The sequence below is a fragment of the Capsella rubella genome, unplaced genomic scaffold (assembly GCF_000375325.1).
Source record: "Capsella rubella cultivar Monte Gargano unplaced genomic scaffold, Caprub1_0 scaffold_4, whole genome shotgun sequence".
Classification (NCBI taxonomy): Eukaryota; Viridiplantae; Streptophyta; class Magnoliopsida; order Brassicales; family Brassicaceae; genus Capsella; species Capsella rubella.
The window spans coordinates 8,855,888-8,880,915 of NW_006238920.1; the positions used below are offsets into that span (position 1 = coordinate 8,855,888).

The 25,028-nt window shown below is 40.2% G+C and overlaps 5 protein-coding genes and 1 pseudogene across 8 annotated transcripts; 4 read left to right on the plus strand and 2 right to left on the minus strand.

The window, feature by feature from the left end:
* Nucleotides 1-1,245: 1,245 nt before the first annotated feature.
* Nucleotides 1,246-12,068, minus strand: LOC17890351 (myosin-10). 4 transcript variants are annotated; one of them, XM_023784907.1, is made up of 42 exons: nucleotides 11,512-12,066; nucleotides 11,162-11,287; nucleotides 10,854-10,997; nucleotides 10,433-10,578; nucleotides 10,189-10,345; nucleotides 10,013-10,071; nucleotides 9,761-9,920; nucleotides 9,492-9,641; nucleotides 9,287-9,423; nucleotides 9,061-9,207; nucleotides 8,868-8,969; nucleotides 8,586-8,643; nucleotides 8,391-8,492; nucleotides 8,244-8,281; nucleotides 8,044-8,170; nucleotides 7,770-7,940; nucleotides 7,548-7,679; nucleotides 7,337-7,446; nucleotides 7,169-7,229; nucleotides 6,792-6,969; nucleotides 6,495-6,700; nucleotides 6,266-6,385; nucleotides 6,052-6,150; nucleotides 5,724-5,936; nucleotides 5,430-5,582; nucleotides 5,157-5,306; nucleotides 4,892-5,059; nucleotides 4,674-4,813; nucleotides 4,443-4,557; nucleotides 4,336-4,356; nucleotides 4,160-4,237; nucleotides 3,905-4,075; nucleotides 3,549-3,701; nucleotides 3,235-3,411; nucleotides 2,785-3,144; nucleotides 2,626-2,696; nucleotides 2,433-2,529; nucleotides 2,279-2,335; nucleotides 2,123-2,179; nucleotides 1,950-2,030; nucleotides 1,784-1,860; nucleotides 1,246-1,692 (listed from the first exon to the last, which is right to left on the minus strand). In XM_023784907.1, exons 1-42 carry the CDS (start codon nucleotides 11,512-11,514, stop codon nucleotides 1,578-1,580), a joined length of 5,187 nt encoding a protein of 1,728 aa, XP_023640675.1. In that variant the 5' UTR covers nucleotides 11,515-12,066; the 3' UTR covers nucleotides 1,246-1,577. The 4 variants fall into 4 exon arrangements, with proteins under 4 accessions (XP_023640675.1, XP_023640678.1, XP_023640677.1 ...); XM_023784910.1 differs by having other exon boundaries at nucleotides 11,574-11,633; XM_023784908.1 differs by lacking the exons at nucleotides 1,246-1,692; nucleotides 1,784-1,860; nucleotides 1,950-2,030; ... (1 more) ...; nucleotides 2,279-2,335; nucleotides 2,433-2,529 and having other exon boundaries at nucleotides 2,785-3,110; nucleotides 11,512-12,068.
* Nucleotides 12,069-12,176: 108 nt separating this feature from the next.
* LOC17889006 lies at nucleotides 12,177-13,572 on the plus strand. Its single transcript, XM_023784912.1, has 2 exons — nucleotides 12,177-12,622; nucleotides 12,994-13,572. Exons 1-2 carry the CDS (start codon nucleotides 12,200-12,202, stop codon nucleotides 13,477-13,479), a joined length of 909 nt encoding a protein of 302 aa, XP_023640680.1. The 5' UTR covers nucleotides 12,177-12,199; the 3' UTR covers nucleotides 13,480-13,572.
* A 15-nt stretch (nucleotides 13,573-13,587) lies between these two features.
* Nucleotides 13,588-15,507, plus strand: LOC17890501 (haloacid dehalogenase-like hydrolase domain-containing protein At2g33255). Its single transcript, XM_006295599.2, has 5 exons — nucleotides 13,588-13,950; nucleotides 14,400-14,442; nucleotides 14,555-14,615; nucleotides 14,772-14,906; nucleotides 15,132-15,507. Exons 1-5 carry the CDS (start codon nucleotides 13,617-13,619, stop codon nucleotides 15,294-15,296), a joined length of 738 nt encoding a protein of 245 aa, XP_006295661.1. The 5' UTR covers nucleotides 13,588-13,616; the 3' UTR covers nucleotides 15,297-15,507.
* A 99-nt stretch (nucleotides 15,508-15,606) lies between these two features.
* Nucleotides 15,607-17,608, minus strand: LOC17890492 (tyrosine-specific transport protein 2). Its single transcript, XM_006295547.2, has 2 exons — nucleotides 15,938-17,608; nucleotides 15,607-15,832 (listed from the first exon to the last, which is right to left on the minus strand). Exons 1-2 carry the CDS (start codon nucleotides 17,488-17,490, stop codon nucleotides 15,754-15,756), a joined length of 1,632 nt encoding a protein of 543 aa, XP_006295609.1. The 5' UTR covers nucleotides 17,491-17,608; the 3' UTR covers nucleotides 15,607-15,753.
* Nucleotides 17,609-18,181: 573 nt separating this feature from the next.
* Nucleotides 18,182-19,113, plus strand: LOC17890323 (thioredoxin-like 1-3, chloroplastic). Its single transcript, XM_023784627.1, is given in 4 exon segments — nucleotides 18,182-18,400; nucleotides 18,448-18,633; nucleotides 18,636-18,662; nucleotides 18,964-19,113. Coding segments are annotated over 4 exon segments (582 nt in total).
* Nucleotides 19,114-19,266: 153 nt separating this feature from the next.
* LOC17889125 lies at nucleotides 19,267-24,716 on the plus strand (annotated as a pseudogene).
* The last annotated feature ends 312 nt before the right edge of the window (nucleotides 24,717-25,028 follow it).

The following is a 25,028-nucleotide window of genomic DNA, read 5'->3' on the forward strand; positions in this document are numbered from 1 at the left end:
AAAAGGCTAATTAAACACTCAAAAATTTACACTAAGCGTGATCATAAAAATTGGTGAACGGTGATACAATCTAACTAAATTGGTGGTGGCCGGTCATCGTTATAAGTTCGTTAATGTTGGAGCGGCTCTACTTTTTTCGCTTAGACATTTTAGAATGATCATTAACAATTTGTGAAATGTTATAGATTTCCATAGTAAACTTATTTAGTAATCAAAAAGATAATTGTTTTTTTTAAATTAGTATACTTTTAAATACTGAAAAAACATTTCATCTGATCACCTAAATACAGTACATTGATATTTCTTTGGATATGGAACATCGATCGATATTTAAATTAGACGAATATAATATAATTCCATATATACTAAGAGAAATATTTGAAGATCTCAAATAATGAATATAGAAATCCAGAAAAGGACCATCATAGTCACCAATCACCATATTGATAAGATAAGATAATTTTGATTAACAAGAAAAAGAAAGATAATATAGTTTTTACCTAATGTCTCATTTAATAAATGACGTCGGCTTATATAAATCTGAGGAAATCAAAAATAAAAAGAGAAAAACACTTGGTTCACAATATTTGTTATTTTTGGACAAAACACATTTTATAGAGATACGTATGTTTGTATGCATGCATGTTATATATAGTGTATATTAGAATGGTTAGAAAAGGGGACAAAAGAAATAGAGAGAGAGAGAGTGATAAATGCAAACAAAACTCCATAACTGTAATAACTGAAAGGGTATGGCAAGACCCATGTGATCAGATTCACATGTTTTCTATTTGTTTGATACCCTCTTCCTCCTTCTCACTCTCAAGATGGAGACTACTCAATACTCATCAGGTGTGTCTGTTTTTTTCTTCATTATTGTTAACTAACGTAAACTTTAATCCCTTAACTTCCTTCAAATTTCTTTTTCCCAAAACTGTTATATATAGGTTATTATTGTGGGAAAATACAATTAGAAATAGAGTAATCTTTTTAAGTTACCATTTTGTTTTTAAATATCACAGCTTTTCAAAAACTCATCAATCTTTTTCATTATCAAAAAGTACTATAAATATAATATGTAGTTAAGAAACCAGTACATACATATTCTAATGATAGTGTACATACATATGTCATTGTTGGATCACTATCAGGTTCAAACATGTATAATGTATGTTGTTCCATTTCATTTTGAGCACTGATGTTTAGAAATTGCCAACAGTTGTCCTAACTTTTAACAATATCGCAAGGCCAATTATGAATCTCTGACCCATTTTGGGACTAAGGGTGTCACCAAATCTCTCCAGAAAAGGTTACAAAACTGATTTCTACTGTTTGTCTACATAGAGAAGTTTCCTGCTGTATAAGTAAAAAAAAATGCTATTGGCTTTTACCTAACCACCACCCTGAAGATAATGAACGTACAAATCAAAAGAAGGGAGCGAGCCCTACACTTAAGCTCAAAATTCCCTCCCAAAGCCTAGATGACGAACCGACCAAAGATTCTACAAACCGTAAAGCTATGCAAAGGATTACTATACAATTTAATTGCAACATATTAAGTCAGAATCGAACAGGTCTCAGTCCTTGAGAAAGTGGAAGTTAGGGTTATCAGCGAGTTCCACAGCTGGTTTTACATTGGCAAAGTCTTTTTCTTGCATACAGTTGGAGATTTCATCGGCTGCAAAGGGGATGCTGAGTTTCGAAAAGACAAGATTCAAGAGGTTATGGTGTTGAGTTTGATAAAATTTAGATATAGTTACTAGTATTCTGAAAGTTTTTATACCTGGAATTATTGTCTAACAAGAACGAACGACTGTCTTCGTCATCATCTGTAGTTAGAAGTTTCAAGTTGGAAATCACCTGCACCCACAGAAATATGAAGCCAATATAGAGATTTGGAAAAAAAAATGAATTTTGGTTTATTTGAGAAATGATCAGAGCAAACATACGTCTGGAGATACATTCTGATCCTGGTGATCATCAATTTTACAGAGGGTACATAATCTATACAATTGCTGAGTACTAAGAGCCTGGAAGATGAAATAGAGATAGAAAGATCAGAAGAATTTCCCAGGCATGTTTTATAATATTTTAAAACAAATTCAAAGCAGAGAGTAGTTACCGGGCAGAGGTTAGTTGTAAGATCATCATATGTAATTGTGGACTTCTGTTCTGAAACCTGAAAGAGGAATCCGATGATATATTCAGGAAAAAGAAAGAGGAAAGAGTGTTGTAGTGTTGATTAAAGTTGCTGTAATTTGGTTCGTAAGAAACAAACCAGGAGTATCACAGCTTGTCTTGTGTGTTTGAGTTCATCCCATGAAGATCCTATAAACTGCATTCAGGAGAATTTAATTAACAAGTAAAATTCAAGTGATCAACAGTTTGAAACCGTTTGGGTTAACACAATCAATCAAGACAGGCTAACTTGCCTCTTCAGTTGCCTGGCTACACCATGACTCGAGTTCATTTAACCAGGCATTCACTTTCTTTCCCATTATGAATGTGCAGGATTCACGTTGCAAAAGGCTGCATTAGTTAGATTACGGCTTTAAGTTTATTTGCTGTGGTGGGTTAGGTGATTTTCAAACCGTAAAGGTTGATGAGGGAATGTAAATAGTTTACCTGTTAAAGAGTTGAACGTTGATGTCTTGGAATGTTTGGCTGAAGATCTTCTGAGCAAGAAACAGAGGAACCTGAAAGAAGAAGTTGGTCAGAGTAAGAATTTAAGAGTTAACAGAAGCAAACACAATCTTGAATCCTCGAATACCAAAAAGTTCTTACGTAATTTTTCTTCAATGTGCGGAGAAGCCGATCTAAAAGATCTATGACGTCTTGCCAACTTTTCGTGGGTGTATTCTCTTCAGATGGTTTTGCTGATGAATTCTCTGTGGATAGCTTTGCCTGTGGATTCTCCTTGGATAGGTTTTCCTGTGAGTTCTCTTCAGATGGCTTTGCTGGTGACTTATCTTCTTCATATGGCTTTTCTGGTGACATATCTTCTTCAGCTGGCTTTGCTGGTGAATTATCTTCAGACAGGTTTCCCGGTGGATTCCCTTCAGATGGCTTTTCTGGTGAATTCTGTTCAGATGACTCAGCAGATAAAGTCTCTGCAGAGGACTCATGTGATAAATCTTTCAGTCCCTGAGCCATTAGTTTGAGGACTTATAAGTGAGATGACCCTGTCTTGCAGAGATCATGATTTATTATGATGGAAACCATATATAGAGATACCTGAATACAGGACAAAAGCACCGGTGCTAGTTCTCTCTTCACATTCTCTTGAAATATTCCATATATAGTTTCAATGTAGGCTGTAAGCTGCTGCTTGAAAAGTAAAGCAGGGTATCGAGCATCTACTTGTTGCACTACGTCACCTGAAAGGCTGGCCGAAGAGGGTGAACGGAAACCCTAAAACATATAGAAGTCAAATTTTCATATTTAAGTTAGAGGAAATCACACACGACACAAAAACTCTTTAAGTTAAAGCTTTACGGCCATTAGTATGCTTAAGATATTCTTAGAGTCGATAAACAGGATTTGGTTACCTGTGTCATCCTCCCAAAAAAAGAAGTTGGCTGAGGAGGTTTCTTAGGACTTGCACCGGTTGTACTATGGGATTTCAAGCTTCTTTGAAGCAAGAACAGCAGCGTAGATGTGTTTGTAAGCCAATAAGCCAAATTGTTATCATCTTCCGGGTCCTGGAAGTAGACAGAACGCAAATCAAGATGACATAATGTCAACTTTCAATCTAACTCTGTGTCTAAGCCAAAACTTAGGAAAAGATAGTTAAGCTTTCATGTTTCATATTTGTCAGATTATCTAAAATGTAATTTTCACATGTCTCCATTGAATCTTTGACCATAAGTACTACAACGAGACTAATATGTTAACTTCAGATTACCTCTATAGCTGAACCAAATATAGGAACAATACGGTCAAAGACACTGGTTTTCTCTGCTTCAAATAGTTTCCAGTGTATGAGACATTTATATATTGTTAATGCGGCAACAGGCTTTCCATGGCTGAAACCGACATCTTGTGATACACATTTGAGAAGGACGTCAACATATTCCTGCATCATAACAACATGACAAAAGTAATTAACAAATGCGAACAAGTATCGGTGATATGACTGATCTTTTTGTTAGGCACATACATGGGGTTGTTGTTCAATCTGAGATCGTCTGAAAGACATTGCCCCGAACCTGCCTGATGGTATAGGAGCAAATGATTCCTGTAAGTAAGAGATTCTTATGACAAAGCTCTAGTAACACAAAAATTTGCGAAGAGGATAAGTGTATACAAGAAAAGTTCATAAAGTTTTTCCCTTACATGATGTCCATTCTCCACTGGCTGCAAGAGGTATGTGAAAAAGAAGCGGTCAAGAATTTTCTTAAAAAAAGTTTTATATAAGAAGCATTTTCATAGAGGAATCTTACTGGGGGTCTTGTAAATGACACCTGGGGTGACATTTTCCGGGAAGCTGAATCAAACAATGCTTGCTGCCGAAGAATTTTGTCTTCTGTTTCCATGTCAGAGACCTTTTCCTCAAGCCTAAAGATAATAGTAAATAAGAAATGCATGCGTCGTAGCGGTTGCAAAAGCAAACATATACCAAAGAAAAGATAACAGATTTAAACTTTGGACAAAAAGAGATGCATATATATAACCTTTGCATCGATGTTTTTAACTCTATTAGTTTTGTCTCTGTGTCTATAACCTGCTTAAGCCTCTCTTCACAAAGTCTACTTGCTTCCTCATACTTCTTCTCTGTTTCGTCTATTTTCTGTTCCAACAAATCTACCAGATCCTGTGGAATTCAATTAATTTAAAACATAAATAACTCGAAACTTTTTTTGGAAAAGGATACATTTTCTGAAACACTTACATATAAATCTTTGTTTTCAGCAGCAAGCTTGTCGGCCATTTCCTTATCAACCGAAACATCTTCTGCTAATCTCTCTTCTTTCACCATGCGTGTTTTTTCCTTTAACTCATTTGATGAACCATTTCCATCGTCTTCATTAGTTTCATTCTCTAATGAACTCACAAGTGCCTGAGAAGTGCCATAGATCATAGTAATGAGAAAAACAAACCTGAAAACGCTAAAAGGACAATAGTAAAGCTACGTCCCTATAAATTTAGTACTTTACCTTCAGACGTTCATTTTCTGCTGCAAGATTACTCAACATCTCATAATCAGATGAAGCACTCTCTTTCAACTCGTCTAAGATGTTTGAGCTTGTTTCGTCGTGCTTTCCGTCTAACGCATTGATTTTCTGCTCCAATGTACTGACCAGTCCCTACGAAATGTTGAGCTTGATAAGATATCAATTGTCAATAGAAAACACTGAAATCTCGAATGACCCTCTTTTGCCATAAAGCTGGATCGTCTTTCAAAGGTCAATATCAAGAGATCATCCTACCTTCAATTTTTTATTTTCAGCTTCGAGTTTGATAATTACACCTTGGTCAATGAAGGGAACCTCCTGTTTTACCCTCTCTTCACTTAGCTTACTTGTTTTTTCATATTTGTTCTTGGATTCATCAATATTCCTTTGCAACGAGCTCACCAAATCCTTGGATGTTAGAAGAAAAATGAATAAGACAGAGCAACCAAGATCATATCTTTAAATATATAAAAATATGTATCCTTCAACCCATAAATGGAAGAATACCAAGGAACGAAAGGTTCTTATCTAATATCTTTATGACCTTACCTTGAGCTGTTCATTTTCTGCAGCAAGATCATTTGTCATCTCCAACTCCTTAGCAAGTTCTTCAAATTCCAGTTGCATATCTTGTAAGGCAGACTGCAACTTCAAAATCTCCTCACTTTTGGTTTCTTGAGTTTCCCCAAGCTGAAGTTTCATGTCATTTAAAGCTAACCGCAACTCTTCGACTTCTTGAGTTTTGGTTTCCTCAAGCTCCATCTGCATCAGTAATAAAATTAGATGCCTCACACAGAAAAGTGACAGCAACAAGATCTAGTATTGTGGTTTAAGAATATATCAATATTCACTGTGGCAAGTTGTGTATGATGTGTACCCTCATTTGTTTCTCAAGCTCTAAGTATGATGTGAGTTCTTCCACTTCCTTTTCCAGCTTAGTCTTAGCATCTTGAAGGGCTCCTGTTTCTTTAGCAGCCTGGAAGACAAAGACATCTCAGAAATCTCCAGATACATACGATCCAGTGAATTTGTATGTATTAGGTTTTAAAAAAAAACTAAGAGCTCCCATTGTATGTAATAAAGAATGTCACCATTTTAAGCTTCCGCAGTTCTCGGCGTGCAACTTTCATTCTCCAGCCACATTGAGTGGTAATAGCTGCTTTCTTCATTCTCAAATACCACCATCGACACAAACATCTTCTGATTTGACTCTGTGGAATCAGTAACTTACATGTTATTGATACTCAAACAAACTCAAATATCTAACATGATACGAAAAAGGCAAGATCTTTATTGTCAACATGAGGTTTTGAAACTTGCTTGAATAATGATTGCTGCTTTTTTCTTCTTCCTGTATCGAAGTTCAACTCGAGCATCCATTGCACGGAACCCAGTCTGAATAAAAATAGCTGAAACACACAACTTTTTAAAGGCTGTCTGACATATATATGTCCGCGCCTGCTTCTGAATTCTCACAGAAGCAGCTTCTTTTCTCGTGGCCTCAAACTGAATACGTGCAATACTTCCTGCAATAAGTTGCGAGAAGCTTAATAAGACATGAAACTATACTTGAAACCAACAATCTACTCGACCTGGATCGCATACAACATGAAATACCTCTACAAAAGGCTTGGATTTCAGTTGAAGCGGACTGCAATAGCATATATTTTTTGCGAGATTGGTATGTACGGAGTTTCCTCTGTATAATCCTTGCTGAATGTCCAAGAACTTCAGCTCGGTGAGCATCCAGTTCTGCCATCTGACCTGCCCTAAGAAACACCTTTGTCTTCCCTATCTGTGAATTTCAAAATATACTTAGCAACCAAATTCATCAAACCTTTCATCGCTTATGAGCAAGAAGAAAAGCACGTATAAGAGTTTTGTGCAATGTAACCATGAATCATATCCGGAGTGGCATTGCCATATATCTTTTTTGGAGATACAATAAGAAAGCAGCAATCCAGAAACTGTGAGATAAGAATATGAAAACGCACCTGAAAACCTTTAAGGTCAACTTTTGCTAGTAGCTTTTTGCAAGCATCGACTTCGTCAAAGCTATAAACATAACGGCCAGAGGGCAAAGGTTTATGAGTCTAATATCTTAGTCTATTTGGCATTAAAGTAAGAATTAAATAGCCAACTTTAAGCATTGGTAAATCTACCTTCTATCCGTAGCCTCTGGAGCCAAAATGCGGAACCTGGTTAAAAATTCGTTGAAAGGCTTCCTAGTAGGATATCCAGCACAACTAATCCTAATCGCTTCCATGACACCCTGAAGTCAAAAAGGGATATTTCATAACACAATGTAAAGACCGAATATTTGTTACATTTGCAAAAATGAAAGTAGAAGGTTCTCTGAGATATTAAGCTTACCCCACACCTAAGTTGATGTAGAACATTAACGTTCTCAAAAATTTCTGGCCTAAGAACGTTATTGGGTTTAACACAACGTATATAGTGTGGCTCTGTGGTGTTCAGTGTCTCAAGCAGAGATTGTAGTTGTTGCTGTATTGTAGTAAATCGTGAGAATCAAATATAAGAATCAGTGAATCAAATATAAGCAGAATTTGTTGAATTTTAACATTATTATCAGACCTTAAACTGAGAGCCTATCGATGAGAACTTTGATGTTTTGGAGGATTCCTCTCGCGGTTTAGGGAACAACGATGAGACGAAGGAGCAATCTGAAGAGTTCATGAGAGATTGATGTTCTCCAACAACATAATCTTTGTTCTTGTCCAAAAACAGTTCAGTCTGATAGGTGACCTGAAATTCAACAAGAACACAGTCATCACACCAAATTACAAATTTTACATCACTTCAAGACAATCAATTCAGGCACACTTCTCAGGTAAGTTTAATCACTAACATCACCAGCATAATGGCAGATTGTAAAGTCGGTACGAGCCAATTTTGGCTTGGTAAAGCGCTTGTGGTTATTAAATGTCTGGTATAGCTTTTGCGCAAGTGTATCATGAGTTGATCTTGGAAACATACTGAAGGCAAACACAAAATCAGTAACTTCTTGAAGAAATATAGAAGAAACATATTGAGTGTATGATACATTACCAAGCCTCATCGAGAAGGGCAATAATGCCACCAGGTTTCTGACATGAAATAATTGTGTATTAGGATCGATAAAAAATTTGTCTGAAAACTGGAACTACAGTAAAACGGATTAAAGGTTCCGACACCACTTAGTGTTATACTAATTACCTTTTCTATAAGATCAAGGACATCCTGATTATCGATGAACTCTATGTAACTCCAGTCAATCTCTTCTTTAGTATACTCTTCTTGCTCCATCTTGAACACATGCTGTAGAGGAGAGGAAGACATGCATGAGTACGGATCAGCATATCTTTAGATCAATCAAGAATCAAAACTCTGAAAGGAACATCAGTCTCCAACCTGGTTGAAATGCTGTTGCAGCTTCTCGTTTGTCAGGTTTATACAAAACTGTTCAAAACTGCAAAAACATGTGAAAAGAGAAAAACGTTGGAATTAAAAGAGAACTAAAACTGTTATCAATTGAACCTCATAACCTATAGGAACAACCAATAATGAGAATATTAATATTCTCCCAAAAGACAAAAGAGATTCTAGCTAAGAAACTAGGAAATTTTACAATAAACCATCTGCTCAGTGTTTTGAAGAAGAATAAGCAACACAAGAAGCGTACCGGTTAAGCACCTGTTTGTCTTGAAACTCTCGAATCCATAAATATCCAGGACTCCAATTATGTATTTCGAACTTGGGTCTTGGCCAATGGAGTTATTGATCTTAGTCACAAGCCTGAGAGCAATAAATTTTTGTAACCTTTCAAAATTTCAAACCGGCAATTGATAATAATCCTTTCGGAAAGAGTCTGTTTTTGTTAACCTACCAATCGAACAATTTAGAATAGACAATCTTGGCAAGAGCATCTCTGCTTAGTGCTGCACTACCGGGATCAAGAGGCTTTGTAATGCTTTCACCACGAGTCACCATCACCCTTTGGCATAAGGAGTTCTCTAGAGCTTTCTCATCACACCTACCACAAAAGAGAAATGAGGCTTTGAGTTCCCCTCAACAATATGTTATCCGAGAACACAGAATAGGAAGGCATATACATGAAAAGTTCTGCAGCCACGTTTAGATGGAACCGGGATTTATCGTCCTTAGGTTCTGCAGCATCTGAATCTTCACCTTTAGCAAACTCGATGTTTCCTAGATGAAGGATAGCAGCAACTATCCGGAAGATTGCATCCTACGATAATTAAATGTAAAAAGAGTTGTCCTCATTACTGATTTTGTAAATGAATAACCAGAAAGTACCTGTTCTTCAGGACTAATCCCAACAACGTCCATAGCTTTCCTCGTAGCTAGGTATTCCTTGGAATCATCAAGCGCATCCAATGCATAGCAATTCGATTGATTTAGGTAGTGAAATGTGTTCGGTTCCCCTAATTTATACCGCTTAGTTTCCTGAAATCTCATAACAGAAGCTAATTTTGTCAGTATGAATCTAAAAAAAGGTCAAGCATTGGACATGCAGAACCTTCATATGTTCGACCTAATGTACCCATAGAATGGATTACGTTTACCTGTTCTGGCGCAGCACAAAGCATGTAAAAGCAGTGATAGTTTCTTTCAGGGTCAGAAACTTGACAAACTCGTGACCTCTCCAGCAAATATGTTCTAATAGCAGCTCCCGAGATTCTTCCCATATGATTGAACTGAATCTCCACAAATTTACCAAAACGACTGCAATATGAGATTTGCCTATATAAGTCAAGTTTTGACTTCAAGAAAATACATAAACTGGAAAAAATCAAGAGATGTGAGTGACATTCCACCTTGAATTATTGTTTCTAACGGTTTTTGCATTACCAAAAGCTTCTAAAACTGGATTTGACTGCATAACGGGCACATAACATAAGAAGAATAAGAAGATATCTACAGAGGGAAACTAAGTGAGTCCATCTTTAGTAAGATAGTAAGAATTTAGATGCATTTAACACAGTGCATCTACCTCCAAAACTTGCTGTTCTACAGACTGTCCTTCACTCTCAGCTTTTCCACCCATGTATGCAAGATACTGCATGAGCATCTTTGTGCTCTCTGTCTTCCCAGCACCGCTTTCTCCACTCACCAAGATCGCCTGGCTTACTCCCTCATTGATCATTTTTCTAAATATATATTCTTGATGATTGTCAGGCCAATAAAAATGGTAGTGCGACACTATTTAAGTTTTCATCCACGCAACAGATGATTACCTGTATGCAGAATCAGCAACTGCAAAAGGATGTGGGCTTAACTCGCCAAAATCGGTGCCCTTATATTGCTCCATTATCTCATTTCCATATAGGTGGGGTAATCTTTTAAATGGGTTTACAGCTATCAGTATATTTCCCGTGTATGTCTGTAACCATGAAGAACAAATTAGCTTGCTAAAGACACTTCAGAAAAATCATATTGATGATATAGCTATAATTGGGCAGACAACCTTAAGATCATGGGAATGATATGTGTAAACAAAAGAAGTTATTTTCAGCAAAGAAATGTTAGAAAGCTAGTGAAAGCATCCCTACGCACAAGCAAAGTTTTAAGCAGCTCTAACATGGAAATGCAAAGAATTCATGAGTGGGTGTAAAATGAAAGAAAGAAAACTGACAAGAGTTACAGGCTGAAGCATACATATATTTCATTTGCATTGTATCTGGATTTTAGATTGAGAAGAAGCCCTGGTTCATGCAAATACGCAAGCTTTGTCATGTCGTCCACGCCAAGTTCAGGAAACTCAGGATCCTTGGGGTAGACAGAATTAACCTTTGCCACAACCTACCATCAAATACATCAAAAATAAGAACACATTTTGCTCACTACCCATCTTCAAGTAGCCTGTAGGAAACACATCTTTCAATTCTAGTATCTGCTAATGTAGAACTCTTTAGGAATCAACATCTAAAAGATTGTGTGGTTGCTTATTGAGAAATGCGGCTAACCATCTTGGTTTGGCAGTTGACTTTGATCTCTTCCCCGTTAGATTCCACTACTTCTCCATCTATCCAGGCTTCATCAGTATCTTCCACCCAGACATGCGACCCCACAGCTACCTTTACTGAAGCAGCCTGATCAGAGTCGAGGGAAAAAAAAAAAAGCCGTGTCAATCTCCGTTAGCTGTTTATTTTACACACATTTTATAATGAAATTTGCAAACAAAAATATTTTTTCCTCTTCCACTTTCAAATTAAAGGGGAATATAAAAATCAGCTTCAAACCAAACCAGCATAAGAAGGTAAAGATGAGCAGCACGGAGAAATGACAATGAAGATAAGAGAAGAGAGACTCGTACCATTATCACGGCCAAATCTGGTCAGATTTTCCTAGAAACGATCCCGAATGAAGATTTCCAACGGGAGAAACATTAGAAAAAATCCATGAGAACCCAATCAGAAGGTGTTTCCACACCATGGATCCAAACGATTTAATCAAAACACAAATGTATCACAATATAAACGTTTCGCTCTCTCTAAGCTTCAAAATCTCTGATCGACGATAAAAATGCGGAAGATTAAAGCTGCATTCACGTTTTGCGGACGAAATTTCAAATTTCTCCGACGATAGGAGAGACGTTAAACCCTTCGGCTTTACCCTTTACAGTAGAAAAAAAAGCTGCAGATTTTCTCAGGAACCTAAGAAATTTTCTCGCGTTTTCCCTCGGAATTTTCTGTCCTGGTATTTGCTTTTTCCTTTGTTTGATGCTTCGTCTCTCTCACCCTCTCTCTCCCTGGTTTCTGGAAAAAGGAAGAGAGCAGAGAATCCACGTTGGCGTGACACGTCAGACATTTAACTTTGTGTTTCCGAAATTACCCATGTTTTTAAACCGGAATTTAATTCGAACATTTCTCTTTGGACCAGCCCGGTTTATTGTGTTCGATTTCAATGGAGGAGATGATGACAACGTGGCGCAAGTTGAGTGTTCCATTACATTGAGAAGAATATTTTCGTCACTGCTCTTCTCTTCTCTTCGCCAGACGTTAATGGCAGATAGAGGAGCTTTGCAGCTTCTTCGTCCATTGTCACCGCGAATGTCTATTTTCCTTAGTTTCTCAAACCTCCACTCATGTCGATTCCAAAACCCTGTATTATACCCCTCCGATTCTTATCTTTTCTACTTCTCTTCATCACGACGCTCTACAGTAGATTTGGTGAAGGTAGTTCCTTTAGATCGCCGGAGGAGATTCCGCTATAAAATATGCGCCGCCGCGGATGAAGGCAAGGGATACCGTTTGACGGAAAGGGGGAAAAGAGGCAGGAAGAGGCGGGAGCTTTGGGAGGAACTCTTTGAGGATAACGTTGAAGATGACGAAGACGATAACGCTCGTGGTGGTGGTGGTGGTGATGGTAATTTTGACCTGTGGAAGATCTTAGAGGAAATTATAGATAATGTTTGGATTTTAAAGGTACAATTTTAGTTTCATTTGAATTTGCTGATTAAATTGGGAATCTTCTACTGTTTGGAATCAAAAAAATTTCACTGGTAATGGGTATGGAGAAATCAGCTAATACTGAATATTAAACTGTTTTGCAATGAATCAGAACTAGTTTTGATTTCAAATGAGATGGATACTTGAAAATGTTCATACTTTAGGGTGCTATTAGTACATGTAAACAAACCAAGATTGTGTCTTTCTCCTCAAAGCTAAGAAAAAAATGGCTTCTTGATCCACGCCTGCATTATATTTTTGCTTCATCAGATTATGGTTTCGTTTTGTTGGGTGTAGATCTTTAGTAACGGTTTTGTATTGTGTTTGGTTTTTTGATCACTTTGTAGGCGTTAAGATCGTATGGATATCTCCTCCCGTTCATCCTCGTGTCGCTTTTAATCAGCACCGGACCTAAGGCTTTCCTCGTGTCACTAGCCGTGGCCAGCGGGCCATCATTGTTATTTTACGCGTTCCAGAAGTTGATTGGTTGGGATAAACGTAGAAAGACATCGATGGCAAATCAATTTGGGATAGAGGAGGAAGAAGTGGAGAGGAGAAGGAGCAGGGTTCGATACAATCCATCAATGGTTAGAAACAATGTCAATGACCGCGAAGTGAACCGTAGTTCAGCTGAAATGGCTTCTAACTTTGGTGGGTGGGACGAGTTAGACGGACGTTGGACAATTTCCGAGCAGCCAACAAGCGAGCCGAAGAGGACACCGTTAAAGAAGAGGCAGAGAATAAGAAGAGAAAAGGCAGCAGAACCATTGTTGTTAAGATTGTTGGTGTCTTTGTTTCCATTCTTAAGCACTTACACAAACATGCTCAAGTGAAAAGAACCGAGAAAACAAACCAAGTTGTTGTTCAGATCAAACCGAACCGAAATTGGTTAAAAATAGAGAATAATTATGAACCGTTTAAAAAAACGTATGTGCCTCAATTTCAGTTTCAGCTTTACCATTTCTTTCCCATGACTTTCCTCTTATCAAGATCATTTATTTCTCTCACTCTCAGACCTTCTTGTTCGATTTCCATGGCGAATCTGACGATGAACGCTAAAGCTCGCCTCAGAGGCGTTGTATTCGATATGGACGGAACCCTGACGGTTCCGGTCATCGATTTCGCAGCAATGTATAGAGCTGTTCTTGGTGAAGATGCGTACACGCGAATCAAAGCAGAGAGTCCTACTGGAATTGATATCCTGCATCATATTGAGTCGTGGAGTCCTGATAAACAGCAGAAAGCATATGAAATCATCGCCGATTATGAGAAACAGGGGATTGATAAGCTTCAAATCATGCCTGGTACGGATTCTTCCTCGAGTTTTGATTATTGAATTTGTGTTTGTGCAGTGGAAGTGTTTAGTGCTTTGGGTATTCATCTGTTAATTTTTAGTATTAAAAAATCGAGACTTTTTCCCAAGGATGGGTTAAAAAAGATTGAGAATTTCTCAAGTTCGTAGAGTTACAGTTGAGAAAATATTGTAATCAAGGCAAAAAATGAAAATGAACATTTAGTCAAAGTGAATCTTGATGTGTTAGTCTATTACTGTTCTTACTATCCTTCACCACATCACAATTTGTGATCTTTCCTTTCCTGGTCATTGACTTTATGCAGTTGAAAATCTAGGTAGCACAATAAAATTAACTGGAGGTGAAGGAAAATTATCTATATCATCTGATGAAGTAGGACTGTGTTTCTTCTGTGATTAGAGGTTTAGTTCTCTTCTGATATGCGATAACTTATGTTGCAGGTGCTGCTGAACTGTGTGGCTTTCTTGATTCCCGAAAGATAAAGTCAGTTTTTTCAGATACCTCTGTCTTTGATTTTCGTTTTTTTGGTCCTGATAACCATACTCAATGCTAAGAATATAACTAACGGATGTTACATTTTGTATGTACTTTACAGGAGAGGGCTAATTACACGCAATGTTCAGAAGGCAATCGACATCTTCCATCAACGTTTTGAGGTAAGTGTGTTGAAGCTCTAGCTCAAATACTAGAATTGAAAACATTTTGACAAGTCGGTCTAACCAGCTGCCTGATCAGTTTTTTGCTGGGTTGCTTTGTTTATCAGAGAGATGAATTCTGAGGCAGTTCCTCACAAATTGTTTTTCACTGTATAGGTTATCTTTTCTCCAGCACTAGGCAGAGAGTTTCGTCCATATAAACCAAATCCAGACCCGCTGTTACATATATGCTCTACTTGGGACATCCAACCTAATGAAGTCATGATGGTTGGTGACAGCTTAAAGGATGATGTGAGTGTCAGAAATGATAACAAGTCTTAGGTTAAACCTTCTGCATAGCAAATCTTAAGCAATGCCCGTGTTTAAGCCCTAAAGAAGCTTAAACACGGATCTACTTATGCCATTGCTTAAGGATTTTCTATGTGGAAAGGATGTGTACCAACTCTCAGACAATTTTTTCACATTTCGACTGAAGATTACAACTGGTAATTGATCTTTCTTTACTCGATTCTACAGATTGCATGTGGGAAACGAGCTGGAGCCTTCACTTGCTTGCTAGATGAAACTGGAAGGTATGGACCAGATGATTTTTCTGTCTCCGGTCTGCAACCTGATTTTAAGGTTGATTCCTTGTCCAAAATTCAGAATCTACTGGAGACAAACTTCGACCTGAACCCGTAGTTTTCTTTTCTCCAAGTTATTCATCTTGTAGTTTCAGTGACCAAAGTACTGTAGTTTTCTACTCAACACAGTATCCGTTAATGTCAAATCACAGAGTTTATTTTCACTGGCTATCTTAAGTTTCACAATGGTGTCCCTACGCTGTTATCTAGCAAACGTGTGTGTGAGGGTATTATTGTTGTCTGTTAAATCTAAAATTTCAGTTTATTTATATCTCTGATTTTTGTAGATCTACAGTCACAGGTAAGCCAGTAATATTATTCTTTTGTGATCTTGCTATGTGAAAAAGACTTCTCAATCGCTATTAGTGTTTCTAGAAGGAACCAAAGAACGCATATATCTTCATGAAGGTCCCAGTGGGGTCTTGTTGCTTCCCTAGAGTCTGGTTAGCACAGTTACATCATGTCAAATGTTTCTGTAGAATGATACAAACAAAACATTTCTATTTGACGGTGATCTAATGCCATATTCCCAAAATAATGGCAATTACGAATAAGATCAGCAAGGTAAAGTTGCCTCCAGGAAGAACCCATGACCTGCAAAATCAGAAGATTTTTGTTTCAAAGGAATCCGAAAGATAGCTCAGATGAAGAAACAGAGGACTACAGAGAATGTTTTGTGCAAAAGCAGACTGAAGTTACCTGAGCTTCTTCCTAGACTGTTGAATATAAGCCATTGCAGGAGGCAGGACACCAAAGAGGAAACAGTTTGCATAAACACCAGCAAAATCCAGAGCTCTCGAGAACGTTGAGGGATAGAATGTTGCAATTAGAGCTGGAACTCCAAGGACAAATAGCATCACTACTGCTTCAAATCCATCACGAGCTTTTGCTGGTTCACTGTATGAGACTTTCCCATTAGTTCTTTTATTACCCTCCTTCCCTGAGAAACTTACGGACCCAGTTCTTCCATTCCAATTTCTATTTGATTGCATAGACACAAGCTTCCATGTATCAAGAAGCTGTTTCGGGAAACTAACAGCGTATCCAATTAAACTGGTAGCTAATGCTGAGAAAGCAAAGCCTTGAACAGCAGATAAAGCAGAAGGGTTCACAGATAGAAGAAGAGAGATTGGGTCAATGGATGAAGAAGGTACAGCAGGCACAGTAATCCTTGCAAGCCCCAAAACAATTAGATTCCATGACATCACCATAGCCAATGGCACAACACCGCCAAGAAGAATGGCTCTACGTGCATCTGAAACCGAATCTCCTGCGAGATTGCATATGAATGGAGTGATGACATGAAACCCCAGTGTCAGTACCATAACAGGAACCGCGGGTAAAACCGTAGAGACTTTCCAACATGAGTGACCAAATGAGGCTAACACATTGGACCTAGCCACAGATAAACCAATGGCCACAAGTGAAGTTATAGAGAAGAGCATGAGAAAGCAGAGACCCCTGTTGGTGAAGTCAATGGCATCGAAAGGGAAAAACCCAATCAAGATTCCGGAAACTAGAGGGACAATAGCATTGGCCAGGAATGGATTCATGGCAGGAAACCATTGAGAAACAATAGAACCAATACCCGAGACACAAGCAACCATCAAAGAGAAACTCAGTGAAGCATACACAAAAGCCACAAAAACCCCAAATTTGTTCCCAAAGGATTTGGTTGCAAGTCCTGTGAAGCTAACCTCTGCGGCATTGTCTTCTTCCATGGCTGCAAAGCTGAGCTCAGCCACCAGAAGAATAGAGGAAATGACGTAAACCCAAGAACAGAGTAAAGCAATGGTCGATGGGATTGAACCGGATCTGATAGTTGCAGCTGGGAGGCCGAGCATTCCAGGACCAACGGCGGTTCCGATGATTAAAGTAACGGCAGCCCAAAAACTCTTTCCTTTTTTAGCTTCGTGGGTAATCTCCAAATCATCCATTTGCTGTAAAGTTTCCGACTTTGCATCATGGGCAAGCTCAGAAGAAATGATAGTTGACCGAGGTTCATCATGGTTTCTGCATTTGACAACTGAAGGTGAGTAGTAGAGAGAGCCATTCTGGAGCATGTGTTTCCGATGAACAAATGTATATTGCGTCGGCGGCGAACTCCGAAAACGGTAGACGGAAAGCTTGAGAACACTCCGGCGAGAAGAGAGTGTACGAGAAAGGGCATGTTGATGGAAAAGAATAGATTTTGAAACTGTGGGAGATGCAGAAATGGGAGCTAGAGAATGTTGGCGCAGAGGAAGAGCCATAGATGCGAATTGCGATGTACGAGATTCTGTGGACCTGATTTTGGAATCTTAATGGCTCTGTGTGGAGAAGATACCTCTTTAGTCTTTAGGTTTTTGTCCAATAAACCAGACATGTGGGATTGGTCTAATTAAAAGGATTGGATTGGTTTAAATACATGTATCAAAGGTACATTATCTGTGCCTGGAGTAGTCTGGTCACTGGATTGACTACCGTTTGCTCAGCCAGACAATACTTAAAACCCAACTACAGTATTAGCTATTATGCTACCATCTGCAGTTATCAAAACCCAACTTACAAGTATGTTTGCTAAACGTATCTAAACAAACCGGAATTACAAAATAAAATAGTTAAACCGAGTGATTGAACCGAAATTGATAAAACCAGAGGGGTAATAGAGTTTCCTGTCACATGCAACAATTGTTTTTTCATGGAAATAGAAACATAACATAAAGCTAAAAATAGATAATTACTAGGGGAAATAATGTATGTTGTTGTTGTTTTCAAAATTATGATTTGTAAGTTCGTTTTCCTTCTCCAAAATCTCGCTTTTGAGGGTTGGGAGAGACTAGAAGAGAAATATCAAAGTTCCCTTCATAATCTCGCCTTTCTCTCTTCATTTCAATTTCGTTATCTTGGATGTGACATTGTTTCTTGTGGAACAAGGCAACTGTTTCCCCTAGGTTGAAATTTATGGCCGTAGTTTCGTTCATCAAGTTAAATCCCATTTCCACCATCCGTGCCCGCTTCGACCTCCGAGAATTTTCCGGCATCAGCCCTAGAAGCATCTTTTCTCTGTGCTGCATTAGCCCAAGATTGATCTCTCGCAACCATTTCAGCCTTGGTAAATTGATCTCTTGCGAAAATGATACCATATTATTTCCCAAATAAAGTCCCCGGCAACTGTGTTAGGTCAAAATTATTAGAATCTAGTCTTTCTTTGAAGGGAACTTGGGAAGAAATAGTTATTTTGAATTGTTTTAATCCAGACAAGTCTTGGGATCGGAAGGAACCAAAAATGGTGGGAGAAGAAACTGAAACCGAACATGAAGTCGGTGACATCAACGGAAGATCTTGTCGGCTCTTTACTTAACGCCAGGGACAATCTTGTCGTGGTTAATTTCTTCTCACCAAGTTGTGGTGGCTGTAAGCCTGTAAGGCTCTTCATCCCAAGGTGAGCCGGTTTAAACCGGAAACATATTCTTACAGAAAAGACCTAAAAACAAACTATTTACCGGATTAAGCAATAACTATTTGTAAACGATTTGAATTAGGCTATTTAATTTAGGTTTAGTAAACTGTTTTCAAGTGTTAATTATTCTATGATTGGATCACAATAAACTCAAGTAGTATATATACATTGTGGGTTACTTTCGAATTTGGTATCTTGGTATTTTATATTTTCATAGTAGATGTGACTTTGGTTTGGCTTGGCTTGGATATACTGTATATATATATACATATATATATTTCAGATATGCAAAATTGCAGAGAAGAATCCGGAAGTAGAGTTTCTACAAGTGAATTATGAAGAACATAGAAGTTTATGTCAAAGTCTTAACGTTCGTGTTCTTCCCTTCTTCCGCTTCTACCGTGGCTCCTCAGGCTTCCGTGAATTATGTTAAAGTGTCTTTTTAATGTAACTGAGATATATACACTGGTTTTTGTATAATTTACCTTTATTATATTCATGTCATCTTATTATCAAAGAGACAAAACAAAAGAAAAATATGAGCGGCGATTCTAGGGTTTTGGTTTCCGGCGGTGAGGATGCAAATATGACGGAGGCTGGTCTCCTTCCAGGAGATCCACCAGACAAGAGGGGTGTCTGGTTGCAGAAGGTGGTGGGGAGTACTGTTGGTGGGATGCCGGTCCCGGAGGATGTTGTACCTCATGAGTTTGTGATGTCTCATACGAAGCTAACGTTTCCGGATGGGGTTAACGGGGAGCCGGTGATTACGGTGGGGCGAGAAGTGATGGAGGCTATGAATGGGCTATGGAAGAAGTGCATGATAGTGAAAGTGTTGGGAAGGAGCATGTCAATCGCCGTGATGAGTCGTAAGTTAAAAGAGATGTGGCGACCACAAGGTGCGATGGTGGTGACGGATTTGCCGCGCCAATTTTTTGTGGTTCGTTTTGAGTTGGAAGAGGAGTACATGGCGGCTTTAACCGGTGGACCGTGGAAGATGTTCGGAAGCTACTTGATGGTACAAGCTTGGTCACCGGATTTTGATCCGCTACGTAACGATATTGTCACAACACCGGTTTGGATCCGGCTATCGAATATTCCTATGAACTTGTATCATAGCTCTATTCTGATGATTATAGCGGAAGGTCTGGGGAAACCACTTCGAGTAGACATGCAAACGTTAAAGTTTGATAGAGCTCGTTTCGCACGGGTTTGTGTGGAGGTGAATTTGTCACAACCTTTGAAAGGAACAGTTTTGGTTAATGAGGAGCGATACTATGTGTCGTATGAAGGTTTAACCAATATATGTTCTGGATGTGGGATGTATGGCCACTTGGTCCATTCATGCGCTCGAACGAGAGCTGAGGTTGGTAGGGAGGGAACTCAAATGAACCCACCAGCATCGAGGGACTCACCCCGAGAGGGGGACGATTCCATGGGGTTAGGAGGACAGGGAGGGAGTCAAGGTAGGGATGGATTCACAGTGGCGCGGAGGTCAGGTTGGCGACCGGTGGCAAATGAGCCGGCGGTGGTAGTTGGTGATGGGGTGCTGAGGCAGAGCAAGGAAAGGAATGTAGGATCGCTGGGAGATATTACGGATTCCGGGAATCTTGCCATTTCTAATCGTTTTAGTGAGTTAACTGCGGATTTGGTGGAGAATGGAATAAGAGAGGATATGGGAACTAGAGAGGAGAATAAGGAGAATGAAGGAGATGGGAATATTCCACGTACTTTACGTGTGTTCCAAGTTAAGGAAACTCCCTATTCGGTGAAAGGATTACGTGTACAAGGAGGAGGAGAGTCCAAGAAGAAAAACGGGTTGCGAGGGGGAAAGAATATTGGGCCGAGTACTAAAGGCCCAAAAGGAAATAAACCCACGAGGGGGTTAATTTTTGGACCGGTCCAGTCGGGGAGGGACATGTCGAGCTCAGGGAAACGACTCCGAACAGAGGATGTCAATATCGGCCGTGCGGGTGGTTCTTTTTCGACTGTGGATGTGGTTACTGAACCAGTGCAAAGGCAGTGGCCCGGTTTGGCACAACGAGGTGATGGAGCGAGTGAGGTGGCTCAGGACGTGGTGAACCTTGAGATGGGTGAACCGGAAAGTATTTTAGCGCTCAATGGCGCTACGACAGATGCTTGACGGGTTGCCCCGGCATTTCTGCTTGTTTTAAAGAGCATTCTCATGAATTGTCTTTTTTGGAATTGCCGGGGGGCGAATAAACCCAATTTTCGAAGATCTTTGCGTTACTTATTAAAGAAGTTTGACACGGACGTCTTAGCTTTGTTTGAAACGCATGCTGAGGGAGAACGAGCTGGTCGGATATGTCAAAGGTTAGGATTTGATCATTCCTTTCGTGTCGATGCTACGGGTCAGAGTGGTGGGATTTGGTTATTGTGGAGGTCGAAGGTGGGACAGGTAGAGGTTGTTGCGTCTTCGAACCAGTTTATTCTCGCAAGAGTGGGGAATGCGGAGGAGTGTGTTAATCTTGTGGCGGTGTATGCGGCCCCCACAGTGAGCCGAAGGAGTGGACTTTGGAGGGAACTCACAGAGATTCTTCAAGGGCTTGAGGAACCAGTGGTTATTGGAGGTGATTTTACCTCCATTGTAAGACTGGATGAACGCACAGGAGGAAATGGTCGTTTATCGCCGGATTCTCTTGCGTTTGGCGAATGGATTAATGAACTCTCTTTAATTGATATGGGTTTTAAAGGAGGGCAATTTACCTGGCGGAGGGGACGAATGGAGAGTACATTCATAGCTAAGCGGCTTGATAGAGTACTATGTTGTGCAAGGACGAGATTGAGATGGCAAGAGGCTACTGTTACTCACTTACCCTTCTTGTCGTCAGATCATACGCCGGTATACTTGCAATTATGCCCTACGATTGCAAATGATCCAAGACGTCGTCCTTTTCGTTTCGAAGCTGCTTGGCTGAGTCATGAGGGCTTTAAGGAATTGCTTGCGGTTTCCTGGAACCCTAATATATCGACGTCTGAAGCTCTTAAGGAGTTACAACGAACGCTACGGAAGTGGAACAAAGAAGTTTTCGGGAATGTTCACACCCGTAAGGAGAAGCTACTTGGAGAGATTAAGGTCGTACGAGATGCTTTAAATGTGAGTCAGACGGATGGATTATTGGAGAGGGAGGCGAATCTATTAAGCGAGTTTGATAGAGTTTTGGAAAAAGAAGAGATGATTTGGTTTCAAAAGTCGAGGGAAAAGTTTATTACGCTCGGGGATAGGAATACTCGATTTTTCCATACTACGACGATCATAAGGCGTCGGAGAAACCGTATCGATATGCTAAGGGATGATGAGGGTCGATGGGTGTCGGATAAGACGGAGTTAGAGAATCTGGCTGTGGATTATTACAAACGCTTGTATTCGATGGAGGATATTAGCCCAGTTAGAGCTCAGTTACCAGCTAGTAGTTTTACGGCTATGTCAGTGGCGGAGCTGGCGGCTTTATCAAAATCGTTCTCGGCGGATGAAGTGGTTGATGCGGTACGGAGTATGGGGAAATTCAAGGCGCCTGGGCCAGATGGTTTTCAACCGGTTTTTTATCACCAATGTTGGGACACTGTTGGGGACTAGGTAGTACGGTATGTACTTCAGTTTTTTGAGACGGGTGTTTTACCCGCGGAGGCGAACGATGCACTTATTGTTTTGCTGCCAAAGGTAGAGAAGCCGGAGAGGATTAATCAATTTCGACCTGTGAGTTTGTGTAATGTGCTGTTTAAGATCATTACGAAAATGATGGTTATGCGAATGAAGAGTGTGATCTCGAAGCTGATAGGGCCAGCACAATCAAGCTTCATCCCGGGGAGATTAAGTATTGACAATATTGTTGTAGTTAAAGAGGCAGTGCACTCCATGCAACGTAAGAAAGGACGTAAGGGTTGGATGCTATTGAAATTGGATCTTGAAAAGGCCTATGATCGTATACGTTGGGATTTTCTCGAGGAAACGTTGGGAGTAGCTGGGTTCTCTAATCAATGGTCGCAGCGGATTATGGAATGTGTGAAGCATCCCTCGATGAGTTTGTTGCTCAATGGGGAGAAGACAGAAGCGTTTACGCCTTCTAGGGGTCTAAGACAAGGGGATCCCCTCTCCCCCTACTTATTTGTTCTATGCCTTGAGAGATTATGCCAACTCATTGTTAGAGCGGTCAGCCAAGGGGAGTGGAAATCGATTAAGATTTCTCAGAATGGACCTCGGTTATCGCATGTTTGTTTCGCTAATGATATCATTTTGTTCGCCGAAGCCTCGGTGGCACAAGTACAAGTGATTCGAAGTATTCTTGAGAAGTTCTGTGTGGCCTCTGGGCAGAAGGTTAGCATGGAGAAATCCAAAATCTTCTTCTCCTCAAATGTTGGCAAGGATATGGTGAGGTTAATTAGTGATGCAAGTGGGATTGGGGCAACAAGAGAGTTGGGAAAGTACTTGGGTATGCCAATTCTACAAAAGAGAATCAATAAGGAAACCTTTGGAGAAGTCTTGGGAAGGGTTTCATCGCGGTTAGCAGGTTGGAAGGGACGTATGTTAAGTTTGGCAGGGCGGTTAACGCTTACACGATAAGTGTTGGCTTCAATCCCGGTACATACGATGAGTACTATACTATTACCCGCTACTACTCTAGCTAGTTTGGATAAGTTATCACGGGCGTTTTTGTGGGGTGATACGCCGGAGAAAAAGAAGATACATTTGTTATCTTGGGAGAAGGTGTGTAGACCGAAACAGGAAGGTGGTCTTGGTTTAAGAATGGCGGGACATATGAACAAATCACTTCTAGCCAAGGTGGGGTGGAGATTGCTACATGATAAGGAGAGCCTTTGGGCACAGATCCTAAGAAACAAGTACAAGGTGGGTACGGTGCATGAACAGTCTTGGCTCATGCCAAAAGGGACTTAGTCGTCAACTTGGAGGAGTGTGGGAGTAGGATTGAGAGAAGTAGTCTCACTTGGAATTGGATGGGTTCCGGGGAATGGTCGGTCGATACGCTTCTGGATGGATCGGTGGTTGATGGATAAGCCGTTATGGTGTTGGTCTACTACACCAGTTCCGGCGGACGAGTTGTATAGGAGTGTCGAGGATTATTGGCTTTCCGGGTTGGGCTGGGATATGGAGCGAATCAGGTGTTTTCTCCCAGAGAATATAAGGCAACGTCTTTATGCTGTGGTTATCAAGGGTATACCAGGGATGGAGGATAGTTTGTCTTGGAAGGGGACCGAGAATGGGAAGTTCACAGTGAAATCGGCTTATTCGTTATTGACAGATACGGAGGAGGTGCGACCTTGTATGGCTCGCTTTTTCGAAAGAGTTTGGAAAGTACATGTGCCAGAGAGAATTCGGATCTTTCTCTGGCTAGTCACTAACCGAGTGATACTGACGGCCGTTGAACGAAAGAGACGACATATGGGGGAGTCGGATTTGTGTCACGTATGCGCGGGAGCAGCAGAAACGATCTTACACGTATTAAGGGATTGTCCGGCCATGGCTGGAATCTGGTATCGCCTTGTTCCGAGTAGAGAACGAAGTGCCTTCTTCAACAAGTCACTGCTGGAGTGGATATACGACAACTTGGGTTCGAAGGCTGCCGCCGGGAGGGAGAATTGGCCCACTTTATTTGCTATTTCGGTATGGTGGAGTTGGAAATGGAGATGCAATGATGTTTTTGGTGAGCGAGGGTTATGTCGGGATCGGCTCAAATTTCTTAAGAATAAGGCGACGGAGGTATCTAAAGCTTTTGGACAGGCTACGGAGGAGTCGAGCTCAGACATGAGAGTCGAACGGCTAATTGCTTGGACAAAACCGAGGGATGGATGGGTCAAGGTGAACACGGATGGTGCCTCGCAGGGGAACCCGGGGAAAGCAGCGGCCGGGGGTGTAATTCGGGATGAGTTTGGAAATTGGGTGGTCGGTTTTTCGTTACATATTGGTGTTTGTGAGGCTCCCTTAGCAGAATTATGGGGTGCGTACTATGGGTTGGTGCAGGCTTGGGAGAATGGATTTCGACGGGTGGAGTTGGAGATTGATTCTTTGTTAGTAGTGGGTTTTCTTAAGTCGGGGGTGAGTGAGGCTCATCCACTGGCGTTCCTGGTACGGTTGTGCCATGGCTTTATTTCGCGGGACTGGTTAGTCCGGGTTACTCACGTTTATAGGGAAGCTAATCGTTTAGCAGATGGGTTAGCCAACTATGCTTTTTCTTTACCGCTTGGTTTTTTATCTTTTGATGGTTGTCCAGCGGAGTTTGTTCCGCTGTTGTTGGAAGATACGAATGGGACTGGGATCCCTCGACAAAAAAAAAAAAGATTTTAATGATCGAAGTGTTTAAGAAAAACTTGGCG

Coding starts and splice junctions, on each gene's coding strand:
- LOC17890501 (XM_006295599.2), top strand. CDS start 13,617: ATGACTTTCCTCTTATCAAGATCATTTATTTCTCTCACTCTCAGACCT. Junction 14,443..14,554: donor CTTGATTCCCGAAAGATAAA/GTCAGTTTTTTC, acceptor TGTACTTTACAG/GAGAGGGCTAATTACACGCA. Junction 14,616..14,771: donor TCTTCCATCAACGTTTTGAG/GTAAGTGTGTTG, acceptor TTCACTGTATAG/GTTATCTTTTCTCCAGCACT.
- LOC17890351 (XM_023784910.1), bottom strand. CDS start 11,630: ATGGTGTGGAAACACCTTCTGATTGGGTTCTCATGGATTTTTTCTAAT. Junction 7,230..7,336: donor CCAGAGGCTACGGATAGAAG/GTAGATTTACCA, acceptor TTATGTTTATAG/CTTTGACGAAGTCGATGCTT. Junction 2,031..2,122: donor TTACAACTAACCTCTGCCCG/GTAACTACTCTC, acceptor TTCATCTTCCAG/GCTCTTAGTACTCAGCAATT.
- LOC17890492 (XM_006295547.2), bottom strand. CDS start 17,490: ATGGCTCTTCCTCTGCGCCAACATTCTCTAGCTCCCATTTCTGCATCT. Junction 15,833..15,937: donor CAGTCTAGGAAGAAGCTCAG/GTAACTTCAGTC, acceptor CTGATTTTGCAG/GTCATGGGTTCTTCCTGGAG.
- LOC17889006 (XM_023784912.1), top strand. CDS start 12,200: ATGGCAGATAGAGGAGCTTTGCAGCTTCTTCGTCCATTGTCACCGCGA. Junction 12,623..12,993: donor ATAATGTTTGGATTTTAAAG/GTACAATTTTAG, acceptor ATCACTTTGTAG/GCGTTAAGATCGTATGGATA.